The 13,079-nt window shown below is 37.2% G+C and overlaps 1 protein-coding gene across 1 annotated transcript; it reads left to right on the top strand.

Annotated features, from left to right (window-relative positions):
* The first annotated feature begins 6,508 nt into the window (after nucleotides 1-6,508).
* On the top strand, nucleotides 6,509-10,818 carry LOC113323733 (pectin acetylesterase 5-like). Its single transcript, XM_026572073.1, has 12 exons — nucleotides 6,509-6,756; nucleotides 6,841-6,923; nucleotides 7,430-7,559; nucleotides 7,682-7,758; nucleotides 7,894-7,983; nucleotides 8,115-8,239; nucleotides 8,350-8,410; nucleotides 8,502-8,558; nucleotides 8,695-8,772; nucleotides 8,865-8,964; nucleotides 9,049-9,194; nucleotides 10,277-10,818. Exons 1-12 carry the CDS (start codon nucleotides 6,552-6,554, stop codon nucleotides 10,409-10,411), a joined length of 1,287 nt encoding a protein of 428 aa, XP_026427858.1. The 5' UTR covers nucleotides 6,509-6,551; the 3' UTR covers nucleotides 10,412-10,818.
* The last annotated feature ends 2,261 nt before the right edge of the window (nucleotides 10,819-13,079 follow it).

Genomic DNA, 13,079 nt, shown 5'->3' with positions numbered 1-13,079 from the left:
AACAGACCAGGACAATCTCTCAATATAGAAGCTGGCTTCTGGAGTGGTGTTAGTTCTTCTCAGCAACCTCTTAACAATGACTCTGCTTACATCAATAATTGGCAGCTGATGTAGTCTTTCTTTCATTGGGATTTACCACTACTAGCTCCTAAAAAGCTCAAGATTACTGAACTGGACCTAAACTTCCTTCCACAAGATCAAGTCCCCGAAGTTACAAGAGATATCCATGTTATTGATGAACAAGTTAAAGACTATGGCCATCCTCATCAATGGTTAAGTGGTGAAGGTTCTACTTCAACTTCTGCCAGTATTGACCCTAAATCTAAGGGAAAGGAGATAGCAAGATAGAAGTGAAGGTTACATGACCCCTAATTAGCAGAAATCTTAGTGCATAAAAATGCAGTATGTCCATCAGAGCCTATGGCTCGTTATCTTGGTTTTTTTTTGTTTATATTCTGCTGCCTTGTGTATTAGTTTTCTGTTTATTTCCTGTTTTTAGTTTTTAGCTGTATTGATGTATTATCCTTCCTCTGTCAGTTCTCTTTAGTGTATTTTGCTTCACTGTTAGCTCCAGTTAGATTAGTGTAATCCTGCTTCTGTTTGCTTATATATCTTATCTTGTTTGTTAATTGGTTGTAATACTGTGAATAGAACCTGCCTTTGTTTCTTTTGTGCCTGTGTGTCATTTTTCTCAGTCTGTTCTGTATTACTGGGTGTGCCTCTGATCTGGCTAAATTTCTTAATACTGGCTTCTTCCTTTTTCTTTTCTCACTTTAGTGTGTGAGCAGTCCTTTACTTATTATATTTCTTTTAGGCCATAACTCTTAGATCTCTCCCTTTTCAGTTCTCCTTGTGCTGTCTTAAATCCTTACTTTCACTATCTATTCTGCTTGTCAATTCTTTTTAGCTCTCACCATCTTGTTTTCCCTTACTGCTGAGGTTCTACTTTCATTTCCCTTTCAGTTTGTAGCTCTCCTTTTTGTTTGTTGTTGTTTTGGTAGGTATCTTAGTTATTGAACCATGAAACTCTTATCGTGGAACGTCCAGGGCTTTGGAACACCCATCACAAAGGACCACTTTAACCATTTATGCCAATTTTACAAGCCTGAAATAGTTTTTTTAGCTGAGACAAAAGCCCTTGTGTTCCGTATGGACTCCTTTTTCGAAAAATCCAACTTCTCTGACTGGTTCATTGTTCTATCCATGGGAATCGCTAAGGGTTTAACAATAGCCTGGCACAACAATATAGAAATGAAATTAATATCTTCTAACTTCAATGTTTGTAATTTTGATTCTAAAATTGGAGATACAGAGATAATAATCACTTGTGTCTATGAAGCAGTCGAATCAGATGATAAAATCGAACAATGGACTTACATTTTGAATATGGCCCCGCATATAAACAAGCCTTGGGTCCTAATAGGGGATCTAAATGTTATACTGGACCCAGACGAAAAACAAGGCGCAAATAAAGCAAGCTCCAGAAACAAATCATTCATCATCGACACTATTGACTCTTTAGGACTACAAAATGCGGGCTATGAGGGATCTCCTTTCACGTGGTCAAATAATCGAAAGGGAGTAGCAAACATCTGCGAAAGAATTGACAGAACGCTAAACTCTTTTTTATGGACTCAGAAATTTTCGGACACGAAGGTAACTCATCTCCCGAGAGTAGGCTCTGATCGTACGCCGATTTTATTTGAAACACATCCTGAGAAAAAAGGCTCCAAAAACCATTTAGATGTCTTATATCTTGGTTAACTCACTCCACATTATCAACAGTGGTTGAAGCCTCTTGGAATTTGCACTTAGGAAAAACTAGTAAAATAACCTTTTCTGGGCTCCTAAAACTGTTATCCTCCGATTTAGCTCATTGGAATTCCAATACCTTTGGGAACATCCACAAACCAATAAAGTTCCTAAACAATAAAATCGACTGTATTCATAGATCAGGTAATATTTCGAAAGAAATAGAAAAATTAAAAGATCTTCAAGCAAAGTTAGGAAAATGGTATAAGATAAAAAACGACTACTGTCATTAGCTTTCGAGGGATAATTTTTTTAAGGAATATGATCAGAATACGGAATACTTCCATGCCACCGCCTATAATAGAAAAAGGCTTAATGCAATTAATTCTCTTAGAGAACCTTCCGGGCTTTGGCTTTCCGACAGAGATCAAATCAACTCTCTTCTGGTCAAACATTTTCAATAAATAGGATCATCCCAGAATAGTATCTTAGATTTTGATCTTTCAATTATCATTAATCCCTGCATTTCTAACGAAGAGAATAATTCCCTGATTCATATTCCTACTAAAGAAGAAATCTGGCACACCCTATCTAACTTGAATCAATGGGGAGCACCACAGCCGGACGGATTTCAGCGAGGTTTCTTTAAAGCCAATTGAGACATTCTGGAAAAAGATATAATTAGCACAGTCCAAGATTTTTTTCGGTCGGGTAGCCTTGACAAAGATTCTAATCATTCTTTCATAACTCTCACCCCAAAAATTTCTACCCCTCAAACGCCGGGAGATTTCAGACCTATTAGCCTGAGTAATACTATATATAAAATCATTTCAAAATTATTAACTAATAGGCTAAAACCCATCTTAGGCAAATTAATCTCCCCCAATCAATCGGTCTTTTTACCTGGTAGACAAATCACGGATAATATCATAATTGCCCATGAACTTATCCACTCGATGAAAACCTCCAAAAATAAAAAGGGGTTTCTGGCGATGAAATTGGATCTTTTCAAAAGCCTTTGATAGGGTTGAATGGACTTTCAATGAGAAATTCCTCATTGCCTTTAGGTTTTCCGAAGTATGGACAAATCTCATACTACAATGCATAACTACTACATCATTCTCTATCCTCCTTAATGGTTCCCCAGGTCCTACTTTCAATATCTCGAAAAGTTTAAGAAAAGGTGATCCGTTATCTCCGTACCTTTTGCTAATTTGCATGGAAATCCTATCTAGACTTCTAGAAAAAGCCATTGCAGAAAAGAGAATTTATGGATTTCAAATCAACAATAAAGCCCCCCAATATATCACACCTATTCATCGCCGACGATTGTTTCTTATTCACTAAAGCAGACCTGGTTGAAGAGAAAAGCCTGCTAGAAATTTTACAACTCTTTGGGAACATCAAATGCCAAATGATTAATCTTCAAAAATCCAGTGTCTACTTCAGCCCAAAAATACATCCGAAACATGAGAAGATTTTAGCAAAAATCCTAAAAGTTCCAATGATGACCAAAAATGATAGATATTTGGGAACCCCTCTGTTCTTTGATAAGAATTGAAAAACCAATTTTAAACCTCTCCTACAACGATATTATGCTACCCTTCAAGGTTGGAAATCTAAACTCCTGTCTCAAGCGGGTAGAACCGTATTGATAAAATCTATCCTTCAATCTTATCCAACCTATCAAATGCAAGTTCTGGCTCTACCTAAAGAAACACTAGATCAGCTAGACAGAATTCAGAGAAACTTCCGGTGGAAAAAAGATGGTCAAAAAAGAAAAGGAGGACTTATAAAAGCTTGGAAGGGTATTTGAAAACCCATTTCCCAAGGTGGGCTAGGAATCAAGAAACCACATCCGTTCAACTTAGATCTTCTCACTAAACTGGCAAGTAGACTGGTCACCGAACATGACCAATTATGGGTCAAACTGTTAAGAGCAAAATATTTCCCAAACTCGCACCCTCTGGAAAAATCCAGAACTTCAAATTTGTCTTGGATTTGGACCAGTATACAAAATAGTTTAGAGGTAATAAAAAGTAACTACGTTTGGCAAGTCAAAAATGGAGCTTCGATGAAAATTTGGGAAGATAGATGGGCTCCGAACACAGATTTAATCCAAATAGTCCCAAACGCACAAGAACATGTACCTACTAGAGTTTAAGAGTTAATAACGGATCAAAGTAAATGGGATCAGTAAAAGCTAAATAAATTATTTTTCTCGGAAGATAAGATTAAAATTCTAGCCCTAAGTCCAAGGAATCAAGAACAAGACACCCTCAGATGGCGCCATCATCACTCGGGTAAATTTTCAGTCAAAAATGTTTATAATTTTCTAGCCGATCAGCATCAAGACAATAATATCTGCAGAGATTTCCCATGGAATAAGATTTGGAAAATACAGGTTATTCCGAGAATAAGAATTTTCATCTGGAAACTAGCTCAAAAAGTCCTTCTAACATCTGCTAGATTAGGAGCACATAATAAGGACATTGACCAGATTTGCAGGTTGTGTAATAATCATGAGCAGGAAACTGAATCTCATATCTTCTGTGAGTTCCCTTTTGCCAGAGCAATCTGGTTTGGATTCTCCCTAAATCATATCTTATCCAATTTCACTCCCAACTCATTTATATCCTGGGCTAATTGGTGGATATTGGAAGCTAATCTAAACCAATTTCAAGTAAAAATCTCCACCATTATTTGGTTCCTCTGGAAATAGGGCTGCACATGGGACGGGATGGTACGGGTTTTTACCTAGCTCAGTACCTGTACCTTCCTATGGTCGGTACATGTACCTTGTACTTATACACGTACCTGTGCAGTACGGGACGTGCGGGACCTGTACCTGTTTAACTCGGTACGGGACGGGACCGGTTCTTACCCGTGGCATATGTAAAAAAAAAAAAGCAAAGAAAAAAAATGTACTCTGATTGATATGGAGATACAAACATCATAAGGTGGGATGCGGTAAAGTAGTACTAGTAGTTCTAACTTTGGGGATGTAATGAACTTTCGTGGAGTATATTTCCCTTTTCTGATTAGCGAAATAGAAAGATAACCCATATCAATAGTCCAAGCACAAGGTAATGAGATAGTCCCATCATATCATATCATCTCATCTTTGACTAGTCTTCTTGAGTTTTCAGGTGAGATGAAGGAGTATATTGCACAATTATTAGAACGGGAAGAAATGGGTTATGATCGTTTAAAGCTATGGAAACGATTTGATACTCTAAGAGCACTTTCAGAACCAGAACAGGTAGCTTTAAATAGTGTTCTTGGTACTACGAGACGGGACGGGACGAGAATATCCTAGAACTGTTATTTGTACCTATTTTAGGTACGGTGCCAGTTTTTGGTACTTATACATGTTCCATCTGACCGCGGTTTCGAGACGGTACCGATACGATTCTTGCGATTTCGGTACGGTTCTATGGGACAGGACGGTTCTTGTGCAGCCCTATCTGGAAATATAGATGTTTAGTAGTTTTCGAGAGAATTAGACCAGATCTGATCAACCTAATAGGACAAATCCATAGTTTCATTCAATCTTCCCCGACAAATAACATCCAAAGTAAAGCAAATACTCAACATAAGATTTCTTCCAACAACTCCTGGTCCGATCTAAATTCGGATTGGATTATCTTCATTGATCCCTCTTTCAAGTAAGAGGATTCATCTATGGGATATGCATTCATTCTATATTCAGTTGATGAGAAAACTTTCATGCACATATCAGCGGGATCGGAGTGGGCGACTTCAGCTTTCTAGTTTCCATGCAAAAGCAAAATCATTACTAAAGGCGGTCACGTGGTTAAAGGAAAACATATTATCCAGCGTATTCATAGTTACTGATCGGAAAACTTTGGCGGACAACTTAAATAAGGTAAGCACAAATATTTCGTGGCTTGCGGAGAATACCTTACAAGAAATATATAAAGAGGAAGGATAACTCAGCAGCGGACCATATAGCGAAGGAGGCAAGAATCAAAAAAGTTCAACACATGTCAGATAACATACATCAATAAGTTCTTTCAACTAGCATAGATCCTTATATTTTCGATAAAAATGATATTGTAAATCTATTGTACTATACTCCCTCCGTTCCATTTTACTTGCTGTTTTAGGGTTTCTTTTGTGTTCCAAATTAGATGATGTTTTAGTTTTTTCCCCCAATTTTCACTAATCTACCCCTACTTTGGAATCACCCCAGAGAATTAATTCTCATAGTAATCAACACAAAAACAATTACTCTAATTTTTAAATATACCCCACATGGAGGATATATACTTAATATTGTACATTCCAAGTACATTACCATGGGATTGATAACTTTCCCTATATTCTAGAAACACAAAACTAGGTTATTTAACTCTTTAAGTAAGAATTAATATGGGTATTATTGGGAAGATTTTACTCTTTCTGATATTTCTTAATATCCGTGAAAAACTCTACAATGTCAAGCAAGTCGAAACGGAGGGAGTATTTGCTAGTTAATAAAATTTCTTTTTCTATCAATAAAAAAAAATCATTCTTGGCTGTAAAAATTGGGACCCACATCATCATTTTCTGTGACCAGCCTGTAAAAATTCATGGACGCTCTGTTGACACTCCCGCTCGATCCAACCTGGAGTACTGGTCGTGCCGTTCTACCAGGGCCAGCCCACCACGAGTAAAACGTTATTAATGGTTGTTGACTTTTGATTATCCAAAAAGTCTTCTCTATTAAGAGAGGGAAGTACTGATTAGCTAGAGAAGATCACCAAGATTACAGTAACTCACCATCATCATCAACCATGGCAAAGTCTATACTCTGGTCAAAATGGGGCAGAAAAGAATGGATAATAACAGCCATTGGATTCACTGTTCTTTCATCAGCTATTATCCTGACCCTTGACTCATCATTATCATCATCAGTATCAGATCGTGTTCCTAGTCAAACCCAGAGAACCCCTCTTGTTGATTTGATTTTATTGCGAAATGCTCAGCAAAAAGGAGCTGGTAATCAAAATTTTAAACTCAATTAAATTTTGTAATGTATGTATCTATTTTAAGCTAATTTTTGGATGTTGGTTTGGGAGATAGTTTGCCTGGATGGAAGTTCACCCGGGTATCATTTCAGCAAGGGTTTTGATTCTGGTACCGAGAATTGGCTTCTTCACATTGAGGTACATACACTAACTCAATTCCTGCCACTTTTTACACTCTTCCAATTGAAAATTAAACCACTTCTCATATATATATATATATATATATATATATATATATTGATTGAGCCATGGTGCGACAGCAACCCTCTCACATGAAAACCTTTTTGCTGGGTTTCATAGTTTTCGTGTGATATTTCATTTACTTTTTTAATTCGAAAAAAAATAAAATGAAATTGAACCCAGTATTTTTCATAATGGAAACCACTTCTTTTTGGAGGGAGTTTTTTATTTTTAGCTCGCAGCTGCATTTTTGATGTTGATACAAAAGATTCAAGAAGCCCATTGTGATTTTTTTTTTCTTTTTCGGGATGTACTGTTTTTTGTGAGTTTTCCCCACGGTTGGCTGGAGAATGGAATACTACAAGCACCCTACAATGCCGTAAATGGCTCAAACTAACATGGAAAGAAACGTAATGTAGTGTGGCTCGGCGTGTGCTTATTTTTTTATGTTACTTCTTGTCAAGGGTGGTGGTTGGTGCGATACAGTGGAGTCATGTACTTTGCGTAAGGGGACTGCGTTAGGATCTTCTAAGTTTATGTTTCGTAGAGTTCCTTTTACTGGCATTTTCAGCAGTAACGAGTCACAGAATCCTGGTAGTTTATCTATTTTGCGAACACCTAGTCGTCATTTTGGACGCTCAATATTTTATAATCTTTACTTTTCGCCGAGTGTATAAGCTTCTTAGACGCTTTCTTTTTCGTCTTCTATTCTTCAGATTTCTTTAACTGGAACAAAGTAAAGATACGCTATTGTGATGGGGCATCATTTGCTGGGAATCAAAGTGAACCCGAGGTGTATTCCCTGGAAAGTTTTGAGCTTCCTTGAAGATGTTTCATTTTGCGTTGTCTTAGTTGATATTCACATCACTTTGAAGATATCTTTAACTCTTTAAGTAATTACAAATTTCCGTTACTTTTTCTGGTATAGAGTGGTTCGGGGCTCTTCTTTAGAGGTCAGCTCATCTGGGATGCAGTCATGGAGGAACTCCTTTCACTAGGTTTAGCTACTGCTCGACAGGTCTGTATTTAAACTTTTCTGTTGGGAGTGAGGCAGCTAACATTAAACAGTTGATGCTTGTATAGTTGTATTCCGAAGTTAATTCTTGAAAACTTTCCTGCCAAATAGATGTAATGATTGGGAACCTGCAGGCTCTTCTTTCCGGCTGCTCTGCTGGAGGGTTGGCGGCTCTCATACACTGTGATGCTTTTCAAGAAATGCTGCCTAAAGAAGTTAATGTCAAATGTCTCTCAGATGCAGGATTTTTCTTGGATGAGTATGTATACGATATGATATGTACTTCAAAATTCAAACCTTTATTTAGTTCATCTCTTCGCTGTAATTTATGATGTTTAATTGTGTACACATGTGTTGCTGCCTCTTCAGGAAAGATATATCGGGAGAGCGCACCATGCGATCTTTCTATCATGCTGTATCAAATCTTCAGGTGTGCTTTTATATCAAAATAAGAGCTTCTGTCGTCACCAGAATAAAATGCTGGTCTTTTGTCAATATTTTGTGTGATTGTGGTTTCTCAGGGAGTGACAAAGGGTTTCCAGAAGGACTGTATCTCGAAAATGGAATCATCTGATCAGGCAGGTCTCACTCCATATATATTGTTAATATAATTATTTGCTGGTTATATCGTATTCTTCTGCTCCTTCGCTGCTAAATATTATATTCCTCCTAACACCCAGCTCTCATGTCTTTTGAATTTCTATATATGTGCAGTGTTTATTTCCCCAAAATTTTGTTAAGTACATAAAGACGCCAGTTTTTCTTGTGAATCCTTCTTACGATTGGTGGCAGGTAAACAGTGTACAGATCATTGTTCATTTGTTTCTCAGAATTCCTGTTTTCGAAAACTGCATGTCTCATGTTTACTGTTTGATTATGATTAGGTACTACACATTTTGGTACCATCTACATCAGATCGTAGTTGGTTAAAATGTAAGCGGAATGTTATGGATTGTAATCCAAGCCAAATTGAGATACTGCACGGTAACAAGTCATAACTCCATTTACAAAATTTGAAATATCGGAAGGTACACAATAGTTACTCATTTATTGACCTATCCTTCACAGGATACCGAAATTCTATGCTAGAGCAGCTGAACCAATTCCAATATAGCAGGAACGTGGGCATGTTTATAAACTCATGCTTTTCGCACTGCCAGACATGGATGACCAACACATGGCATTCTGAGGACTCCCCAAGAATCAACAATAAGGTGATTATATTTATTTTTTTGGAGGAGAAAGGTTAATTGTATTAGAAATAAAGAAACTAATACAGAGAAGAAGGAAAAAAAGAAAAAGAAAAGGCACAATAAAGTGCTGTAAAGAAAACAAAGCTCAAAAGAGCCAAAGACAAGGTCAATTTCAGACCAAAATAACAGCCAACCAAGCTGACCATCACCCACACCGTCAAGTAAGCATCTAATCATTTCTTTTTTGCCGATTTTCTTTGACTTCTGCCTAGCTTGTCAATGTCTGGATCGTCCTTCCATCCTAACTTTTCAAGCTCCCTATCCTTCAATGATTTCTGATACTTATGATTTAGTCCACAAAAGATGCTTGTCTCTTTTCCGCTAGTATCTCCTAACAAGCCAGAAATTTTGTCAATAACATTAAGTGGTTTCACCGGAGCATCGTTCGTATCATGCTCCATGCTCTTTTGCTCCTCAACAGACTCGGTACGATTATCTTGAGCTTTCTCCATTATATCTAGATCAGCTGGCAACTCCTCAGTTCCCTTATCATTTACAAATTCAGAATCAAAAATGCTGTAAGGGTTCATTAAGCAAATGGGAATTTCTGACGGCAAGACCCTATTCTTACATGATTTCTTTGCTCTTCTTGAAAATCTTTTTCCAGCTGCATTAGGAGAGACCATTTCCAACGCACCCGCATTCCATTCTCAATTGTCTGATTTTCTTTTTTAGGCTCAATCCCGATTTCATTTGTCTCAATCCCTTTTGTATTGCATCCATTTAACTCTTCATTTATATTCAAAACAGAAGAGAGAAGATCATTCAAATCTGCTTGAGTGCTATTTCCCTGGTTAATTGGTTATTAATTGGCAAGTTGCTTGAGTGCTATTTCCCTGGTTCTGCCGTTCTTCGTTAGTTTAATGCATGATGCTACAAGGATTAAATGTGAATACAACAGCAAAGAAGGATTGATATAAACCAAATGTTCTTTCTAAATTTTGAAGCCAAATAACAAGAAAATAGAGAAACGCTTACAACAGCTTGAAATGATGTCATACTTTTGAAATCATACAAAGTGTTTTAAACCCTCCTTTCAACAGACAATTGCAGAAGCAGTGGGGGATTGGTATTTCGACAGAAAAGCAGTTAAGGAAATTGATGACGGCCCATACCCCTCCAATCCTACTTGTCACAATCTGGACTTTAATGCTTTTCATAAAGCAAGACGGGCTTAACGCAATTGGCCGTCAGACAAAAAGCTATGCAGGGCGCCATTTCATATCGAAAATGATCACATATGGGAGCTGCAAATACAGATCCTGGTATTCTTTTCAACTTCAGTAGTGCCAAAAGAGAATAAAAAATGTACGATATCCAAAAGCACGTCATTTGTTGCCTTGGGCATAATTGTACTAAATGGTTTCCATTCTCTTATGGTCGTGTTTGGCATCCTTGATATCCTAACCTAGGTTGGGTTATATAATCGTATATTGTGTTTGTGTGGGTGCTTATACCACCTAAATTTTAGGAGGCTAAAAAGGTGAGATTATGGAATTCCATGTAAAACCTAGAATATTTTAATCCGGTTAGACGATTACTTTTATAACTAATTTTTTTATTTAAATTTTTCTTATGCTCAAAACCATAAAATTATACCATTTAGTATTTATTTCTTTTTAAATTAATTAGTTTAGCTTGTATACAAGTTTTTTGACAAACAACATACTATATTAATCCACAATGGAAAACAAACACCATTTAAAGTAACCATTACCATGATAGTCTTAGACAAAACAAGGAATTCCCTAACCTGGACGACGTATTTCATATCTCAGCTGCCAAGCAGGCCCTATATGTTCTTAATTTGGCGGAAGAAAAAAATGGAAACTGTGAAGCGAAGCCGATCGCACAAAGGATATCAAAGATGACATCACAAAGTCACACTAAAAGCATGAAGAGTCGTGCGACAATGAAGAGCACGTGCGAGAACAATCAACGTGAGTGTGCGAGAATAACGCACCCCAGATCCGAAAATAGGGAAATATTAGATGTACCCCACTACATGTTAGCTGTGATTCACTATGTAAACACATATATAAAGAGAAAGTCAAAGAGAGAGAAAACAGTTTAGTTTTAGTTTTTATTATTATCTCCTTCTTCCTCCAACCTAGATCTAGCTAGAGCTCTACCAAGAACCCATTAATGGAGATTCTAAATATAATATTAATGTAACCTCAACAATCATAGTGAAAAACCATGGATGTAGATCACATTGATCGAACCATGTAAAAAATCCTTGTGTCTATTTATATTTCTAATACTTACATTGATCGAACCATGTAAAATTTTTTGATTAAACTTATTAAACGAATTTCGTATTTTTCACTTCTTTGATTTATAACTATCCAGTAACGCAAAGATGGAAGCTGGAAATTTGTTTCAGGATGAACCATAAAGGGCGACAAGAAGCATGACGATATCTTACAATAGCAGGGCCAAAAGAATGGGATTATCAAAACAACAGAGGAAAGGACATAGCTATATTTTCGCACAGGAAAACTTGAATTCATCACACAGCAAAGCAGAGAGCAGCTCGAAAATATAATCTCAAGTAACCAGCACGATAGAGAGATGAAACAAATAGATGCAAGCAAAGAGATGGACGAATGCAACTTACACCATGTTTGTTTATTCCTGACTCATCTGAGTCGTCTGGATCTGAATCATCTGGATCTGAGTGAAATCACCTGACTCATCTGGATCTGAGTCGATATGTTTGTTTTGACTCAGAAATAAGTGAGTCAGTGGTTTGGTCCCATGAGTCAGGGGTATTTTGTTACCTGACTCAAATGAGTCCGAGTCAGGGGTTATGTCTGAGTCAGATCTGACTCAAAATGGAAAACAAACGGTCGGACTGCTGACTCGGTCCGAATCAGGGGTTGACTCAGATTCAGACGCCGAGTCAGCTGCAAACAAACAAGTTCTTAATCTGTGTTTTGTTTTCCTTCTACTTATTAACTCCACAGGTTCACAGTGCGATGAAATCCCTTGGCAAAGGGGGAACATGAAGAAAAAAGACGCATAGAGGATAGCAATACAAAGGCGCTAGAATATTATTTAACATCTTATCAAATATTATTTTGCAGTTTCTCTGCTACATCAACAGATTCCAGTGCGAAGAAGTAAGGACGAGAGAAAGAAGACTCTTACCATAACTTTCCCAGCCGAAGACAAAAAGAGAGAGCTCAATAACTCGATAATAATTCAGCTCAACAACGCGGAGAAAATGCAGGTAAAGAAGTTAGCATAGGAGGAAGTTTTGCAGGTGTGAAGAAAAAAGGAGAGGAAGAGTTTCACAGGGCGAATACATTGAGAAGAAAGCTTATGCGAAAGAATAGAGTAAAGAAATAAACTACGAAAACCCACAGGTAAACTTCAAAGACGCACAGATTGGTGATTTACAAAAACAGGTTCAGCAAGCAGATTTGCAGATAAAGGCAAAAGAATATTAACGCAACAATATTTTCCAACAATATTTTCTTATTAAAGGCAAAACTTAACAGGGTGAAATAACAGATGCAAGGAAGAAATAATATTTTCCAGGTTATATAAGGGCGATTAAATCCGCAGTAAGGAGAAGAAGAGGCATATAGTTCAAAAGAACAAGTAGAAGACAATGAGAAGGAGAATTCAAGATTTCAGGACCATTCTAGAATTATGATTGATCAACAAACAAGGCCGAGGAGCAAATTTGAATCGCCAACAAATCCAATAAACAACAACATTCATAGGAGGATGGACGAAAATAAAATAAGATGTAATTAGGTTCAGGGAGCAAAGAACGAAAAAATAAGCAGCATGGACGGACGAAGAGGCATTCAGAGCGATGAAGAAAAGATCCAT

Source organism: Papaver somniferum, chromosome 11, assembly GCF_003573695.1.
Source record: "Papaver somniferum cultivar HN1 chromosome 11, ASM357369v1, whole genome shotgun sequence".
Lineage (NCBI taxonomy): Eukaryota > Viridiplantae > Streptophyta > Magnoliopsida > Ranunculales > Papaveraceae > Papaver > Papaver somniferum.
Note: the sequence above shows the minus strand (reverse complement) of the source record. Positions and strands in the feature narration are given on the sequence as shown.

Excerpts from the sequence above, each read along its gene's own strand:
- LOC113323733 (XM_026572073.1), top strand. The coding sequence starts at position 6,552 with ATGGCAAAGTCTATACTCTGGTCAAAATGGGGCAGAAAAGAATGGATA. Across the intron at positions 6,757-6,840 it reads TGCTCAGCAAAAAGGAGCTG|TTTGCCTGGATGGAAGTTCA; the intron begins GTAATCAAAATT and ends TTTGGGAGATAG. Across the intron at positions 7,984-8,114 it reads GTTTAGCTACTGCTCGACAG|GCTCTTCTTTCCGGCTGCTC; the intron begins GTCTGTATTTAA and ends GGGAACCTGCAG.